The sequence below is a fragment of the Squalius cephalus genome (assembly GCF_949319135.1).
Source record: "Squalius cephalus genome assembly, chromosome: 21".
NCBI classification, from domain to species: domain Eukaryota; kingdom Metazoa; phylum Chordata; class Actinopteri; order Cypriniformes; family Leuciscidae; genus Squalius; species Squalius cephalus.
In genome coordinates, this window is record NC_137142.1 from 2,249,639 (window position 1) to 2,268,188 (window position 18,550).

The 18,550-nt window shown below is 40.4% G+C and overlaps 1 protein-coding gene across 2 annotated transcripts; it reads left to right on the top strand.

Annotated features, from left to right (window-relative positions):
* The first annotated feature begins 119 nt into the window (after positions 1-119).
* Positions 120-14,668, top strand: polh (polymerase (DNA directed), eta). Of its 2 annotated transcripts, none has more exons than XM_079855503.1 (10): positions 120-365; positions 1,515-1,649; positions 2,355-2,569; positions 5,294-5,463; positions 6,377-6,480; positions 6,572-6,691; positions 8,677-8,800; positions 8,878-8,943; positions 10,462-10,634; positions 13,617-14,668. In XM_079855503.1, exons 1-10 carry the CDS (start codon positions 229-231, stop codon positions 14,545-14,547), a joined length of 2,175 nt encoding a protein of 724 aa, XP_079711629.1. In that variant the 5' UTR covers positions 120-228; the 3' UTR covers positions 14,548-14,668. The 2 variants fall into 2 exon arrangements, with proteins under 2 accessions (XP_079711629.1, XP_079711630.1); XM_079855504.1 differs by having other exon boundaries at positions 13,685-14,668.
* The last annotated feature ends 3,882 nt before the right edge of the window (positions 14,669-18,550 follow it).

An 18,550-nucleotide genomic window follows, 5' to 3' on the forward strand; every position in this document is an offset into this window, starting at 1 on the left:
TTTCAATGTCTTTATTTTTTTTAGCTTTTGATGTTGAATATTTGTATTTATTTGTATTATAAAGACACCAATGTCATTGCGCTGTAATCCTCTAGATGGCAGTGCGCAGACTCAGCGCTGTGCGCGCGCGCGTTACTCAACAGGAAAGGCAGAAGAAGAAGAGCGCGCAGTTCAGAGTTTCATAAGCAGTATTTCACAAGTGTTTCATAAGTGATTTTTATTGTGCTGATGGATTTTGGGAATGAAAGAGTGATCGCGCTGGTGGACATGGATTGTTTCTATGTGCAAGTGGAGCAAAGAATCAATCCCGAGCTCAAAAACAAGCCCTGTGTTGTAGCGCAGTACAAGACATGGAAAGGCGGAGGGTGAGACTTCACTCTTCATTCTGTTACTGTTATTATTATAGTCACATTTACTGTCAACACCCGGACATATATGTTACCGTCAATATAATAGAATTTTGAAGTCTATTAACCGTGATGTTCTGATGTTGACTGTATGTTTATGTTTGTGTGATGCGATAAACTTCTTTTTCTCTTTAATATTATTTCTTAGGGCTGTAATATATCGCAATACAAAAATACATCAATATGTATCGTGGATAGTGACAATATGTATTGGGATAATTCACCCAAAATAAAAATTAGTCTACTGTCTGAGAGAAAAATTCAAGTTTACACAGTTTTATTGTCAGTACTACATTAAACTACTATATATATAATGTTGAATATAATGTATAATAATGCAATGAGGGAATATTTGTGGGTCCTGATAATGCCAAATGTCTGTTACCAGTAACAGTGTCCTACATTATTTTAAATATATCTAGTCAGTGACCGAGTGAAAGCATATTCGTCTACAATAATTCTGTATTTTCAGTTTCAGAATCATGAATATTGTTATTCTGGTGTCTCTATTGTCCTGTGCGTTGGGTTTCAGCACCAAGTCCAAGTCTATTCACTTACACACACAATGTTATGTCAAATCTAGCATTTTAATCAACAGTAATTTTTTTGTTAACCTTTTATCATATGTCTTGGAGTATCGCAATAATATCGTATCGTGAGTTCAGTATCGTGATATGTATCGAATCGTGACATGAGGGCCTCGTTACACACCTATTATTACTAAATTACACCGAAATACAGTAAAGTGCCTCAGACTAAGCTGAGTATGTCCTGAAATTCACCCATTAAAGAATGAAATGGAAGTTGCTCTAGTCTTTTCTCCTCGATTGTGTCGTATATCCGAGTGAAACGCTTCTGGAACAAGAACAAATGTGGGCGGGGCTTGATTGTGTCTGTGGGGAATTGATTGGATGGTTGTGGTTTGCTATTGGCTGATCTCATGTGAGTGACAGCTTATAGCCCCGCCCACATCACCAGAGAAGAGAAGAGATGCTGCAAGAGGAACTTATTCTGATTCAACATTATTAACACAATAATGATGTGAATGATAAGAATAGTCATCTTTGATTTCATGGTAATTTAGACCCCATTGATGTGTGTCATTAGCATTATAGCGGTGAGTTATGAAGCCCGGGCTCACGGTGTCACCAGGAACATGTGGGCCGATGACGCCAGGACCCTGTGCCCGGATCTACAGGTGGCCCGAGTCCGAGAGTCCCATGGGAAGGCGGATCTCACTTAGTAAGTGCACATCTCTTCCTGTTATGCTGTTCGGTCCTAATGGAGAAACGGCACATTATACAAACGTTAGAAAAGGAATCTTTCTATTCATGCTGGTTTCATCTTGTTACCATTTACAGTGGGTGTTTCTGATTTAAAGGTGCAGTGTGTGATTTTTAGCGGCATCTAGTGGTGAGGTTGTGAATTGCACCCAACAGAAGTTACGGTGGCCGACAGGAAGTGATGTCGTCGTCTGAGACAGCAGAGTAGCCTGTTAAACAATGAGGTTTCTGTACAAAGATAAATGAAGAAATTATGTTTAATTAATTATTCAGTAAAACGATATGTTATTGTGAATATTATTGTCACTTGTTCATCGTTGTGTCAGTGTTTTATTCGCTGACTTTATCTGAAGCTTCTTTACACGAAGAACAACGCGTCTGTCCGCTCAGGGCCACCGTAGAAACGTGTCGATGTAAGCGGACCCGGTGTGTGTGTAGAGAGAAACGCCTCATTCTAAGCTAATAAACACACAACGGTTCATTAAGTAAGCTCTTTATACACCACTGAAGACATAGTTATGTGTATGATATTGCATTTCTGTCAACAGATCCTCCTGAATATTACACACTGCACCTTTAATGACTTGGGTTTATGACTGGCCCTACTATGATTTTCTTAATGAGTTATCGTGTGTGTGTGTGTGTGTGTGTGTGTGTGTGTCAGTTACCGGGAGGCGAGTGTGGAGGTGATCGAGGTGATGTCCCGCTTCGCTGTCATCGAGAGGGCGAGTATCGACGAGGCGTACATGGACCTGACGGCCAGCGTTGAGGAGCGCCTGAAGCACACGGGCGTTCAGGACATCACTCCGCAGATGCTGAGCAACACACACGTCCAGGGCTTTCCTCAGATACACTCCGGTGATCCCAGCGAGGATAAAGGTGCGCGCTTGAGAATCAGCAAAACCTAATCCTTATGCTTTCCATACACCTATTCTGATGCACATGTTGGGATATCACATAAATAAATAAAAATGCTGGATGGAAACACTAAGATGCACATATTTTTTCTATGGCAGGAACATGAGCTGTGTTTCTATCCACCTATTTTTATGTGAATTTTGGGATATTGCATAAAAAATGGGATGGATACGGCCAGATGCGCATAAATTCTAATAATGCTCATATAAATGTATGTGCCCAATTGAGGTGGATAAATTTTTTTATCCGATGAGAAGAAATGCACATAAACTACGATGGAAACACATTAGCAGAATAAATCCCTCAACCTTGTGTGACTTTGCCTCAGAGTCAGCTGTGATTGGATAACTGGAGTAACCAGTGGACCAATGGCGTCGCAGCGTCTCTAATGTTGGTTTGGTGTTTCTGAAACGCCGGAGTCGAAGTGTGTGATCAGAATGATTTGGTTTTCCTCCAGAAGCGTCTCACACACGAGTGTGTTCCCGAACACCAGAGAACATGACAGCGTTTACTGTGTTTCGTCTGACACTCTGAGACACACTCGTTTATGATGGAGGGAGAAAGATTGCAGAAACTTACAGTTTTATTCCTGATATTTTGCGCCGATTTCCCCGGAAGTGATGATTTTGTTCTCTTGAACACGTGTGATGGAAACGCTGCTTTATTTGCAAAAGTTTTATGTGATATTCCAATTTGCACACAAGTTAAAGTCAGATACACTATGCAGCGTTTGTCCCTCGAGTGTCTAAACCCCCACACTGAAGAACGTTGGTTGTGCTTTGGCTCCGCGTGACTGTGTGGATCGAGGTTCTTCCTCAACGTAAAAAAGAGAGAGATGTTATTCTGCTGCTCATAAATCATTCACTTCTGGTCTTCAGAGATATAAGCAGTTTAGCTGGAAAGGCTCTCAGGCTGACCAGCTGAAGACGTTACTGTAGCTTTAGCTATTAACAGATGCGCTACTTCCTTGAGAATAAACTCCAGCACAACCACCATAATGACTCTTCACAATAGATGATGCTTTACAGTGATATACAGTACTGTGCAAAAGTACCCCCCCCCCCCCCCCCCGAAAAATGGTTGTAAGTCAGTTATTTATATCTTTTGCTGTAGTGTGTCAGTAGGAAATATCAGTTCACATTTCCAAACATTCTTTTTGCCATTAATTGTAATAATCCAGTGAGATTTGTGTATGCACAAGGAGTCTGACAACAGCCGGTGTGATCTGATCTCTCCATCATCGAGTCCGTCTGTGATTACATGAAGAAACAGAAGAAACTGAGACAGACTAAATCCAGAAGAACTGCGGGAACGTCTCCGAGACACTTGAAGAAACCTTCCTGCAAAGCTACAGGACTGTGAAAAGCACTGGCACTCGTGTTAAAATGCTGTAAAGTGAGAATGCTTCCAAAGATAAAATCACAAATTGAATTTATTTATGATTTAACTTCTATTAACTAATCCAAATCAATATATGGTGTAACGACCCTTTGAGTTTAAAGCGGCTTTTGTCCAGGTACACTTGCGCATAGTTTCTCAGGGAGCTTTGCAGGAAGGTTTCTTCAAGCGTCTCGGAGACGTTCCCGCAGTTCTTCTGGAATAAAACTCCATCATCTCCAGGGTTGGGAATCGCAAATCTAATACTTGAGATCAGGAATCGGATACTTGTTAAAAAAAATTAAAGTTTGATTCCTCTTATCGATTCATTTGTGAGCATTTCAGTATGACTTTAAACAATTCAAATCAAGCGTGAGACGACTCCTGCGATGTGTCGTGTGTATCAGTATATCGGATCCGTGCAGCTCTTAAAGCGACAGCGCTAATATTCCTGCAGCGTCTCTGTAATAACACTGATCAAACAACACAAGACAATGAGAAAACTCACTCGTTCTTCACTGAGTAACTTATGTAACTATATTTTATTGATAAACTGCACCTACAGTTTCTGTTCCTGAAATCTTCAAACACTGTTTATTTCAATCGTATCTTTGTTCAGTTGTAACTTTTTTTGCGATTGCTCATTTTTTACTTGTTCTTTTTTTATTAGAGAGTGTTTACTGTCTTTTAATAATGCTTGAAATTGATATTAGTTTTGGCTTGTTGTTCTTCTATGGTGTTTTTAAAACACAGAAAAACGCTCGTTGTGTGAGTGTTCTTCAGCCTGTTGATCTGTTCATGATATTCAGCTACAAATGATTTAATTAAATGTTTTGCAATAAGACTAAATGTGAATGATATCTAGGTTTTTATTTTATTTATTTATTTTTACCTTATTGGAATCGTTAAGCATTAAAGGTGCTGTATGTAACTTTCTCACTCTACTGAAGCATAAAAATACCTTAATATGTTTGCAGATATTGAGGAAACATGCTGAGTTCACACACTCGCTTCTCTGAAGAACACGTCTACAGTTATTGTACTTTGAGATGTGTGTTTCCAGGCTGGAATGTTTGTTATTGTTTTCATCTGTGTGATTTTGCACGTTTCCAATTTTCATTCATTGTCAATTTCCTCGTTCCTGTTGCGTGTCTCAAACTGGCGAGTCTGAGGAGGCGGGAAACAACGATCTCTGATATTTTGAATTTGGACTGCAGTTCCTATTTCCACCACTAGTTGTCATTCTTACAGACTGCACCTTTAAAATCCAGACGAGACCCAACCCTAATCATCTGTGTGTTCCTGCAGAAGCGCTTCGGGCCGCGGGTCTTCATCAGTGGCTGGATCATCTCTCCTCTTCTTCTTCTTCTGCTGCTGATCTGCGTCTGGCTCTCGGCGCGCTGATCGTGGAGGAGACGAGGGCCGCGGTGGAGAAACACACGGGCTTCCGCTGCTCCGCCGGGATCTCGCACAACAAGGTCGGATTCACCAAAACAACCTTTTACATGCAGGAATCCTTCACAACTTCCCAGTCAGAGGATCACTTTGACACAGATTCACAAGCTCTTGATTCAATTACAGTCTCGATGCGGTTCATTTGGATACAGTACCGGACAAAAGTTTGGAAACATTATTATATACATAATAATGTTTATTTATTATTTATTATTATATACTATAATATTTATAGTATATAATATTTTTTATATATATATATATAGATAGATAGATAGAGAGAGAGAGAGAGAGAGAGAGAGAGAGAGAGAGAGAGAGAGGCATTTTGCATGGCTATGAGTGTGATATTGCCCATATAAATATCCAAGTATATGATACAGCTTTCATTCTTCAGGTCAATCATATATAATTATGGAAATAAATCAGTTTGAAAGAGGAAAGCGATGTCTTTGTCATAGTATCCTTTCAATGGCTAAAGCTGCCAGTCATTGCATGTGCTGCACTTTATTTTTACCATTTTGTTTTATTAGTATATTTTTATTTATCTATTTACCTTCTTTAGAATTTAAAAGATAATAAAGATATTGTTTGATAAATGAGATCTCAGAGTGTGGTCCTCGAAGACCAAGAAAGTAGTGCTTAAAGTCCTTGAAAATCCTAGAACAGTGTCTGTACGAACCCTGTAATGTTATTAATATTATTACAATTTAAAATAATATTTTTCTGTATATATATATATATATATATATATATATATATATATATATATATATATATATATATAGTAAAATTTAATTTATTCCTGTGATCAAAGCTGAATATTCAGCATCATTACTCCAGTCTTCAGTGTCACATGATCCTTCAGAAATCGTATCATGATAATTGGATCAGGAGCTTCTTGTTCACACATTTCCCTCCATTTTTTTTACTTCATAGGTGTTAGCCAAACTGGCATGTGGTTTAAACAAGCCCAATCGCCAAACAGTGATTCCCCTGGGATCCGTCCCGCAGCTCTTCAACACTCTTCCCATCCGTAAGATGTCAGTAGATCTAATTATGTACTATGATATTATATGATTGCCGTTGTATCCCACCTCACTGATAACATGATGATGTGTGGTTGATCTTCAGCCGTAATCTGGGAGGAAAGCTGGGAAAATCCATTATGGAGACTCTGGGGGTGGAGAATATGGGAGATCTCACTCAGTTCTCCAAGATCCAGCTGGAGCAGCTCTTTGGAGAGAAGACGGGGTGAGAATCCATTCAGAAAAACATGCCATCGGAAGAAGCTTCAGGCCTGAACAATTAATAAAATCGTCATGGAAAGTTCTAATTGCCCTTGGGTAGAAATGAACGATGCACCAAAATTATATATATATATAATAATAATAATAATAATAATAATAATAATAATAATAATAATAATTATTATTATATAATAGAGGTGGGCATAGATTAATTTTTTTAATCTAGATTAATCTAGATTAAAATGGCTCATTTGAATTCTGCCGAAGGCATTCAGAGTATGTGTGCTACCAAAATAATGACTATAAAAGTAAGTCTTTGAGAACGGGTTTCTCAAGCCAGGTGGCGCATTAGACCAGGTGCTCATCTCCTGTTTCCAAAATGCATCACAAACTGCTTGAGAAAGCTGTTCTACTCATAGACTGTAAAAGGTTACTACTGTACTGTTACCGTACATAGGCAACATTAGGTAGGCCTATGTTATTATCAACTACTATAGGCTATCAATTAGGGATGGGCGATATGGCCTAAAATCCATATTGTGATATACATTGCAGCCTCTTGCGATAACGATATTAAAATAAAACCATTTCAGAACAGGTTACACAGACCCTGCTAAACAACTGCTAAATGTTTTTTTTTTTTGTTTTTTTTTTTGAAAGGGTGTATGTAGTTTTGAGAACATATATTGTGCAAAACTGTAAGTATACAACATAATTTTGCAGATAAATAAAATTTAAGTACACTAGCTGCAGAGACTTAAGTAGGTCTAATGTTATTATGGCTTGGAGCTTATGAAACCCCAAATTTAAAATTAGAATATTGTCTAACTGATGTCTTTTCAGTTAAAAAGAAACACAACAACGATTCTTAAAATCGGGCGCTTTTAATAAAAAGAGATTATGTGCTACACCACTCACTAAGATATATTGGGAATAATACGCCCGCGCTGGTATTCAGTGATATGTTTCGTTTTGAATTTGAGGTGGTAGAACGGATTAGTCGTGTGTTAACTTACCGAACTGTTACACCACACAGTCTAGTACGTCGGACGGCTTAAATCCGAACCAAGTCCAAATAAGGGTTGCACCGATCTTTTACACCAGCTTTCACTTTCAGCCGTGTTTACTTAAGATGACGACGAATATGATGCGTTGCAGCCGGGTGTTCCTCGCGGCCGCGGGTAGATTGCGTCATCATAGCTTGTGTAGCTTGAGCCAGCTCCCAACCCAACTTGGAGAATAGATTAACGGCGATATTTTTTATCGCGCGATAAGAGTCTCGCGTTAACGCAGCGCGTTAACGCCGATAACGGCCCACCACTATTATATATATATATATATATATATATATATATATATATATATATATATTTTTTTTTTTTTTTTTTTTAGAAAGACATTGAAACCGAAAATTTAGTTTAATTAATAATTGATTCATCAACTTTTTTTTAAATAATCAACACATGCAAACAAATATTAAGGAGCATAAAAATGACATCTGTTGTTTTAATTCTGTCATCAAATTGACAGAATTCAAAAGCTGAGACAGTTTCATAAGTAGTGTTGTCACTTAACTAAAAAAATTACTAATTAATCACAAATCTTTCTGTAATCACGATTCATTGCACCTAACATTAAAGGTTTTTATATATATTTTTATATTGTAATAAATTCACATTTAATCTCCAATTAACGTTGAAACAACAAAGACAGTAGACTATATTTTAAATATTTCTTTAATGGCATCTTTTTTTTAACTTCTATTCGTTTCTTTTTTTTTTCTATTTTTATTTATTTTCAAAAATTCTATGAAATTAATTTTTTTCCTCAGTTTTAGCCATTAATCAATTTTTGTTTGCAGCGATTTAAGACAATTTCCGGTTGCGAACGCTCATTTAATCTCTATATAACGATTCTAAAAAACCTTTACCAATAATAACGAAGGAATGTCGTGAAAGTGGTGTAAAGGCGTGTGAATGTGTGTCTCAGGCCGTGGCTGTTCGACTTGTGCCGAGGGATCGAGTTTGAGCCGGTGAAGCCGAGACATCTTCCCAAATCCATCGGCTGCAGCAAGAACTTCCCTGGGAAAACCTCTCTGGCTACGAAACAGGAGGTGAATCTGAGTGTGTGTGTGTGTGTGTGTGTTTCTGCTCGGGATGCTCATGCTCTTGTGTGTGTGTGTGTCTGCAGGTTCAGCACTGGCTTCATCAGCTCGCCCTCGAGTTAGAGGAACGACTGGGCAAAGACAGAGACATGGTGAGTCCGTTGAAAGCACACCAGAAGTTCCAACTCCGTTCTGATCGGACGAGCCACGCTCAAAGAAATGCTGCTAAAAGCACACCAATGTCTGTGTCACCAATGTGTCACCAATGTCTGTTTTAATGCAGTTAGTTGCCATGTAGATTCAAAATGTTTAAAGTGCCAAGTAAAATTCACATTTACTAATACTACCTGATACACAGTATTGTGTTGTGTTAAAAATCCTTTACCTAATTTTGTGTTCCCGGTAAAAAATGAATGGCCTTTTAAATAATAAAGGGCTGTCAAATCAATACATTTCTGGTTATATAATATATGTTTGTACATTTGACAGTAGCTGGAGTTGGAGACAGATATACATTTTAACAAGCTAATTTTTAAAGGGTCAAATTTTTATATTCTTACTGAGTTAGAACTATTCTTATTAAAAGTAAACATTTGTTTCTGTAATTTGCCGTATATTTTGTTACTCCTTTAATATGTAATAAATGTCTATATTAATTTTACAATAACATTTGACATGAATATCCCACATTTCTGCCACAATACCATGTTTACAGTAAGTGTGTTACTACAGTAAATCCTAAGTAAATGTTTGATTTGTGAATTGAATATTATTGTAACTGGATTGTTGTCACACAATGTTCCTCCTGTTTTCCGCGTCAGTGTTTTTAAACAAAATCAGCGGCGTTTGATCTGGCTTTAAACTAGTTTAAATCACAAATTTGTATCGGAAACTTCTCACGGCGCTGTTCAGTGGTCATGTGATCGAGTAAACGCATTGTTCTGAGCTCGCGCTGCGCTGTATTTTGGGCAGAGCTAATCAAAAATCCTTATATCCTAATGTATTTTAATAGACAAGCTGCAGGCTGTTTGAACTTCATCCCCTGATACTTTAGACACCCCTGATACCATAACGAGAGATTTATGAGCTACTTTTTGGATGGTAATTTTTGACCCCGAACAGCAAAAGTGTGACAAGGTGGAAAAACCAACAAACGGTTTAGGGAAGTTGTTAAAGCTTTTGTTACATTATCCACTACTTTTCAAAAAAGTTTTTTTTTTTTTTTTTTTGGCGAAAGAAATAAAAGAATTCAATACTTGTATTCATCAAGGATGAATTAAATTGATCAAAAGTGACAGTAAAGACATTTCTTGTGCATCAAATCATCATATTATACTGATTTCTGAAGGATCATGTGACACTGAAGACTGGAGTAATGATGCTGAAAATTCAGATTTGATCACAGGAATAAATTACATTTTAAAATATATTAAAATAGAAAACAGTAATTTTAAGTTGTCATAATATTTAACAATACTATTATTTTTAAACAAATAAATGCAGCCTTGCTGAGCAGAAGAGACTTCTTTTAAAGACATCTGACCGATCTAAAACGTTTGACTGGTAGTGTAGGCCTGTGTGAGCAAAGTCAGTGAGTTTTAACATGGACTAGCGTTTGGCGTGTGATTATCTCCCACAGCGATGCTGTAATGTATTGTGTGTCTCTGCAGAACGGGCGAGTGGCCAAACAGCTGACGGTGGGCGTCCGGCAGGCGGGAGATAAGAGAGCCAGTAGTTTCTCTCGCTGCTGTGCGCTTGTGCGATACGACGCCACCAAGATGAGCTCAGACGGCTTTGCTATCATCAAGAGCCTCAATACTGCAGGCAGCCACCAGGAGGCGTGGTGAGTGAAACACAGGAACCGTCCGCTAACAAACAACCAAAGCAGAGTTGTCAAAAGTACCGTCTTCTGTACCAAGTCGGTAATGAAATTTAAAAAATTTAACAACACCAGCATTTCCTTGTAGCCTTTTGAGCGCTGTTGAGCGGATTCTTATGCTGCGTTCACACAAAACGCGAATAGCGCGTCAAATTCGCGTCTAGTTGGACGCTTGAATATTTTGAATCCATTCGCGCGTCCAAAGCGAATAGGACGCGCATATAAGGCAAGCATTTGAAGCGGAATTGACGCGCGTCCGAGGCGAAATCTGGGAGGGGCAAGTGCTAGGCGGTTGTCTGTTTGCAAGATGTCTGATGTTGATCGAGCATTCATCGAGAGAGTCACCGCTCATATTTGCTCTGGAGAACAGAACAGCGGCGTAGGGGTCATCGTCGCCATACTTGGGTCCACCAGACCCTCGATCCGGAGGCGTACCCAGTTTGGCGAGTTTCACCACTTGCTCCAGGAGCTGCGCCTGGATGACGGCCACTTTCAGCGGTACTTCCGCCTGTCCCGCGCCCAGTCATCTGTCATTTATTTTTGTTTTGATGATAAATGGAGCCAGCCTCCAAAAGTAATTAACCTGTCCTGTGAATTTATTTATTTATTTTTTTCTTACACAACACTGTCCAGACACTATGTTCGTATACACTAAAGTGTTTTGGTTGTCTTTACATTAGAATAATATTGTTTCATATAATCTAGATTTAGATATGGAATAAATAGCATTCAATACAAAATTAATATGTTTCAAATATTGAAATCAAGTTTTTATGTGATAAAAGATTTGCTTTGTTTTTACTTCACCACGTGACAGCAGCAAGCAGGCTCCTGATTGGTTAACGCGCCGTGAACAAAAGTTCAGATTTTTCAACTCGGGCGTCAGACGTGAATTCGCGTTAAATGCGTGAATGCACAAAAAGCATCAAATAAAATCACTTGTGCCAGATTCGCCTCAATTCGCTTCATTCACGCCGCGCTAAATGCCTAATTCGCGCCACTGGACCTCCAGACGCAAGTAAACGCGTCTTTACATTGACTTAACATGGAAATCACTCGCGCCAGACAATCTATTCGCATTTGGTGTGAACGCAGCATTAAACACCTCTGATTGGCCATTGTTTTCATGCGCTCAACATACATGTCTGTGATTGGCTACAATGATCAACCCTTAAAAAACATGTTGTCTTCACTGAGCGCTAGAACAGATACACGCGTTTGAAAGCAGGCGTCTATCAGCTGATTCGTCTACAAGCGGATATATTAGGGATCCGCTGAATGACGCCGGCTTTCAAACGTGTGTATCTGTGCAAGCGCTCAGTGAAGACAACATGTTTTTGAAGGGTTGATCATTATAGCCAATCACAGACATCCGGTGCATCCGGAAAGTATTCACAGCGCTTCACTTTTTCCACATTTTGTTCTGTTACAGCCTTATTCCAAAATGTATTAAATTCATTATTTTCCTCAAAATTCTACAAACGTGAAAGATTGTTTGAAATCTTTGCAAACGTATTAAATATAAAAAACTAAAAAATCACATGTACATATCACAGCCTTTGCCATGACATTTCAAATTGAGCTTAGACGCAATCCTGTTTCCCCTGATCATCCTTGAGATGTTTCTACAGCTTGATTGGAGTCCACCTGTGGTAGATTCAGTTGATTGGACATGATGTGGAAAGGCACAGACCTGTCTATATAAGGTCCCTCAGTTAACAGTGCATGTCAGAGCACAAACCAAGCCATGAAGTCCGAGGAATTGTCTGTAGACCTCCGGGACAGGATAATATCGAGGCACAGACCTGGGGAAGGGTACAGAAAAATGTCTGCAGCATTGAAGGTCCCAATGACCAGAGTGTTCTCAATCATCCATAAATGGAAGAAGTTTGGAACCACCAGGACTCTTCCTAGAGCAAACTGAGCGATCGGGGGAGAAGGGCCTTAGTCAGGGAGGAGACCAAGAACCCGATGGTCACTCTGACTGAGCTCCGGCGTTTCTCTGTGGAGAGAGGAGAACCTTCCAGAAGAATAATCATCTCTGCAGCTCTCCACCAATCAGCAGAAGCCACTCCTCAGTAAAAGCGCATGACAGCCCGTCTGGAGTTTGCCAATAGGCACCTGAAGGACTCTCAGACCAAGAGAAACAAAGATTGAACTCTTTGGTCTGATTGGCAAGCGTCATGTCTGGAGGAAACCAGGCTCCCCCTCATCACCTGGCCAATACCATCCATTGTTGGCAGCAGTGGGATGTTTTTCAGCGGCACGCACCGGGAGACTATTCATGATTGAGGGATAGATGAATTTAGCAATGTGCAGAGACATCCGTGATGAAAACCTGCTCCAGAGCGCACTGGACCTCAGACTGGGCCGACGGTTCATCTTCCAACGAGACAACGACCCTAAGCACACAGCCAAGATAACAGAGGAGTGGCTACGGGACAACTCTGTGAATGTCCTTCAGTGGCCCAGCCAGAGCCCAGACTTGAACCCGGTTGAACATCTCTGGAGAGATCTGAAAATGGCTGTGCACCGACGCTCCCCATCCAACCTGATGGAGCTTGAGATGTTCTGCAAAGAAGAATGGGAGAAACTGCCCAAAATTAGGTGTGCCAAGCTTGTAGCATCATACTCAGAAAGACTTGAGGCTGTAATTGGTGCCAATGGTGCTTCAACAAAGTTGTGATTTTATTTATTTATTTATTTTTATTTGTAATAAATTTGCAAAGATTTCAAACAAACTTCTTTCACGTTGTCATTATGGGATATTGTTTGTAGAATTTTGAGGAAAATAATGAATTTAATCCATTTTGGAATAAGGCTATAACATAACAAAATGTGCAAAAAGTGAAGCGCTGTGAATACTTTCCGGATGCACCGTGTATATACTATATATATATTACAACAGTTGAGTTACTTTGCTAAGGCTTCATTATTTTCTCGTAGGTCTCCTGCCTTGACTTGCCTTCTTCTGTCAGCCAGTAAGTTCAGTGATGTTCCTTCATCCTCTTCAGGAGGAATAACCAGCTTCCTGAGCAGCGACACAAGTTCAACGCAAACCCCCAAAACACAGCCGGCTCCCAGGAGCCCCGGGGCCATCCAGTCCCTGTTCGAGAAGGCAGCCGAGAGGAACAAGCGGCGAGCGGAGGAACACGCGTCACACACTCCTGTGGAAAACACACCCAGCCAGTGCAGGTCTCAGAAAGCCTCTGGAATCTCTTCCTTCTTCCAGAGGAAGAGCCTGGAGAAAAACCTCTGGCTCTCTGAAGGAAACGGGCGGATGCGGACCAAAGACGAGGATCTTCAGGTGTGTGTAGAGCCGAGCTCCTCCGAGGATCTTCAGGTGTGTGTAGAGCCGAGATCCTCCGAGGATCTTCAGGTGTGTGTAGAGCCGAGCTCCTCCGAGGATCTTCAGGTGTGTGTAGAGCCGAGATCCTCCGAGGATCTTCAGGTGTGTGTAGAGCCGAGCTCCTCCGAGGATCTTCAGGTGTGTGTAGAGCCGAGATCCTCCGAGGATCTTCAGGTGTGTGTAGAGCCGAGCTCCTCCGAGGATCTTCAGTTGTGTGTAGAGCCGAGCTCCTCCGAGGATCTTCAGGTGTGTGTAGAGCCGAGCTCCTCCGAGGATCTTCAGGTGTGTGAACGCTGTGGACAGAAGGTGCTGGTTTGGGAAATGCCTGAACACACAGATTATCACTTCGCTCTGGACTTGCAGAAATCCTTCAGTTCCTCGGCCTCCAGTGACGGTCCCGTTCCCGCCGGAGCTCCTCTGTTGTCCCATGGGAAGAGCAAAACACGGATCCAGAGCGGCCCGAAGGCCAAGAGAGCCAGAGTGCTGGGAAACTCCGGCACATTGGACTCCTTCTTTAAGAAGACGTGAGATATTCAACAGCACTTTACCTGGACAAGCTTTTTATACGAGCAGGTTTTGATTAGAAATATTTGCGATTTTCAAATGTTTCGTGTTTTAATATAAATAATAAACAAGTTGTTGTACAGAATATTATGTTCATAAGCCATTTCTTTCCACTAAACATTGGGACACTAAGTCATGATTGCATATTAAAACAGCTGTGATTTATTAAAGGGGTCATAATAACATGAACAAAACTTTTTTTTTGTATGGACGTTCCTTTCCACTAAATAAGAAAAAAAAATCATGCTTTGTAATTCATAATTGACATACTAATTCATTATGACAATTCCAAATTATGACGTGCTAACTATTACATTGAAAAGTCTAAGGTCCAGAGGAGAATCTTTCCGAGATGGAAAAGACAGAAACGCTGCTGTTAAGTCTTCGTCGTCGGTTAGGAACCTGGGTGTGCTCTTTGATACCAATCTTTCATTTGAAAGCCACATTTCTTGCATCTATAAAACTGCATTCTTCCATCTTAGAAATACGAAATATGTTTTCAATGAAAAATGCGGAACAGTTAGTTCATGCGTTCATGACCTCAAGGCTAGATTATTGTAATGCTCTACTGGGTGGTTGCCCTGCACGCTTAATAAACAAACTACAGCTAGTTCAAAACGCAGCAGCTCGAGTTCTTACCAGAACCAGGAAGTATGACCATATTAGCCCGGCTCTGTCAAAACTGCACTGGCTCCCTATTAAACATTGTATACATTTTAAAGTATTGCTGATTACTTACAAAGCACTAAATGGTTTAGCTCCCCAGTATTTGAGCGAGCTCTTAACGCATTATAGACCCTACACGTCTATTGCGATCTCAAAATTCTGGCCAGTTGATAATACCTAGAATATCAAAATCAACTGCAGGCGGTAGATCCTTCTCCTATTTAGCACCAAAACTCTGGAACAGAATTTTGTAACAAACTCGTAACAAACAGTCTTCCTAACACTGTCCAGGAAGCAGACACACTCTGTCAGTATAAATCTAGACTAAAACTTGCAATAGTCTCCACCCTCTGGCTGGGTACCTCAGAGATCTTCCATATGTATTCTGCCTAGGTGGTTCATATGTGTATTCCTAAGTCCTCCCTACGGGTAGGCATCATGCTTGCATTTTCCTCCTGGAATTCGCCACCCAGTGTACTTTGGTAACTCTTGCGTTTAGCCTAGCCCTTCGCTCGTGCTGGCCTCAGGACAGGGAGATGTGGCTAGCGCTGGGCACTGGAAGAAAGCCAATGTGCCGTTTTGGACAGGACCCCATTCGTCAGATGTTCTGACGCAACGTTAGAACCTGACTGATTGAAAGAAAACGTCTCGGTTACGGATGTAACCCTCGTTCCCTGAAGGAGGGAATGGAGACTTTACGTCCCCTTGCCACAACTGCTGTCCCGGGACACACCTCTCAGCTCCTCAGCGAAGGACTTAATGCGAGTATGCACATGCTGCTTCTTATATACCCAAACTGCGGGGCGGAGCTCGCAATGCAAATTCTGCAGACCAAGGTACTTTGCATACCATTGGCATGTTTTTTAAACAGTTCTTTTCAGGTACAGAAATAATCAAATGTAAAATCTATTCTTCATTGTATAACTTAAATATATAAAGTTATAAAAGTTATGTAGTCGAGTAGTGAGTGATTTATTTATTTTTTTGTCTTTTGTTTGATTAACATTAAAACACAGCAGTGCAGCAGGAATATTAGGCTGCTGTCACTTTAAGAGCTGCATGGATCCAATATACTAATACACTTTATACATCTCTACTGTTTTTTTTATTTATTTATTAATTTTTTTTTATTAAGCAAACAATACAATACATATAAATACATAAAGAAAGCAACAGCAAAAAATAAGTCTAGACAAATATAAAAACAAGTGTCGGACCAATAAGCTTGTTAATGACAAACCAGAAAGAAGTGCATAATGCAAAGGAAAACAAATGATCAGACAAATAAACAAATATACAAACAACATAAAACAGAAGGCAAAGGACGAACCGGTATCTGCTACATATACCTATATATATACATATATATGCACATACATATATCTATAAACACATGTATATATATACATACATACAGTCAAAAAAAAAAAAAAGGGAAGAAAGAATTAAATAAATAAAAATAATAAGAGGCATATGCAGAGAAAAGGGAATGTAGATGGGGATAGATTGAATAGAAGAAAAAAAAAACAGAAAAGATAAAATAGAAATTAAAATGGGGATGTTAGAGAGTTAAAATGGCTATTGCATGGTTTAATTGATTTCCTGCTATTTATGCACCATTCCAATGGAATATGGACATGCACCTTCCACTCCAAGAGGTCTTGTAAGGGCTCACCAAAGCACATTGGCCGGACCTTCCAGATCATTAGTACATGACCCGGTCGCGTTTCTGCCTGTACTCGGGTAAAACCGTTTCAAGAGATGTCTTGGAAGGGCTTACCAAAACATCTCTACTGTTGACCCCTTAACCCACCCTTAAAACCATACCACCAAACCTGTCCTAACCATAAACTGAATCCGAAATCGCCCACGTACCCTCAAATAGGGCACTATTCTAGTGCACTCATTCTATCCCACAATGCACCGCAATAACGAGTGTACAGCCGATGTACGCTCAACGGCTGTCCGAATTTGCTCACTCGTTCTCATTCACTCCTTCAAATGAACAGTATTAGTGGACTAACATAGGGAAGAGTGATTGAAGGTTTAGGGGGCGATTTATTTTGGATTCAGCCAAAGACTGTTTAAAAAATAAAAAAAAATGGACGACGCACCTTCACTCTCTTCCATTGTGTGGTAAGTGAAGTCTCGAGGCTACGAAGGCCCCGCCCACACTCTTGCAGAATCCGTTAATACAGTTTACTGCAGAACAACTCATTATGTCTGTGTGAAATGACATCTCGGGAATCGCACTCCAGTGGTTCAAGTCTTACCTCTCAGGTAGGTCCTTTAGGGTATCATGGAGGGGTGTGGTGTCTACGACCCGACATCTAACTTCTGGAGTGCCTCAGGGCTCAGTGCTTGAACCACTTCTCTTCTCCATCTACATGACATCATAGGATCTGTGATTCAGAAACATGGCTTTTCCTATCACTGCTACGCTGATGACACACAACTCTACCTCTCATTCCAGCCCGACAATCCGACGGTAGCTGATCGTATCTCAGCCTGACAGACATTTCTGGCTGGATGAAGGACCACCACCTTCAACTAAACCTTACGAAGACAGAGCTGCTGGTCCTGGCTAACCCAACACTACACCACAACTTCTCCATTCAGCTAGGCTCGCCATCCATAACTCCATCAAGGTCAGCCAGGAACCTTGGAGTTGTGATTGATGATCAACTTCACAGACCACATTGCTAGAACTGCCCGGTCCTGCAGATTTGCCTTGTACAACATTAGGAGGATCAGGCCCTTCCTATCAGAGCTACACAACTCCTTGTCCAAGCACTTGTTCTATCCAGACTGGACTATTGTAATGCTCTCCTGGCTGGTCTTCCAGCTTGCACGGTCAAACCTCTGCAACTGATCCAGAATGCAGAAGAGAGCACACGTCACTCCTCTCCTCACAATCCTGCACTGGTTGCCAGTTGCCGCTCACATCAAATTAAAGTCACTGACGTTTGCCTACAGAACAACCACTGGTTCTGCTCCCTTTTACCTAAACTCATAACTTCAGATTTATGTGCCATCCAGAAACTTGCGCTCTGCAAGTGAACATCGTCTTGTGGTGCCATCTCAAAGAGGCACAAAATCTCTTTCTCGGACCTTTACCTGGACTGTTCCCTGCTGGAGGAATGATCTGCCTAACTCAACCAGAGCGGCTGAGTCCATAGCCACTTTCAAGAAACGTCTGAAGACGAAAATCTTTTTCAGCAGCACTTGATCCAGTAATACTAACACTTTCTCTTCTATTCTATTTATAAAAATAAAATAAAAAAAGGGTCATAGCACTTGC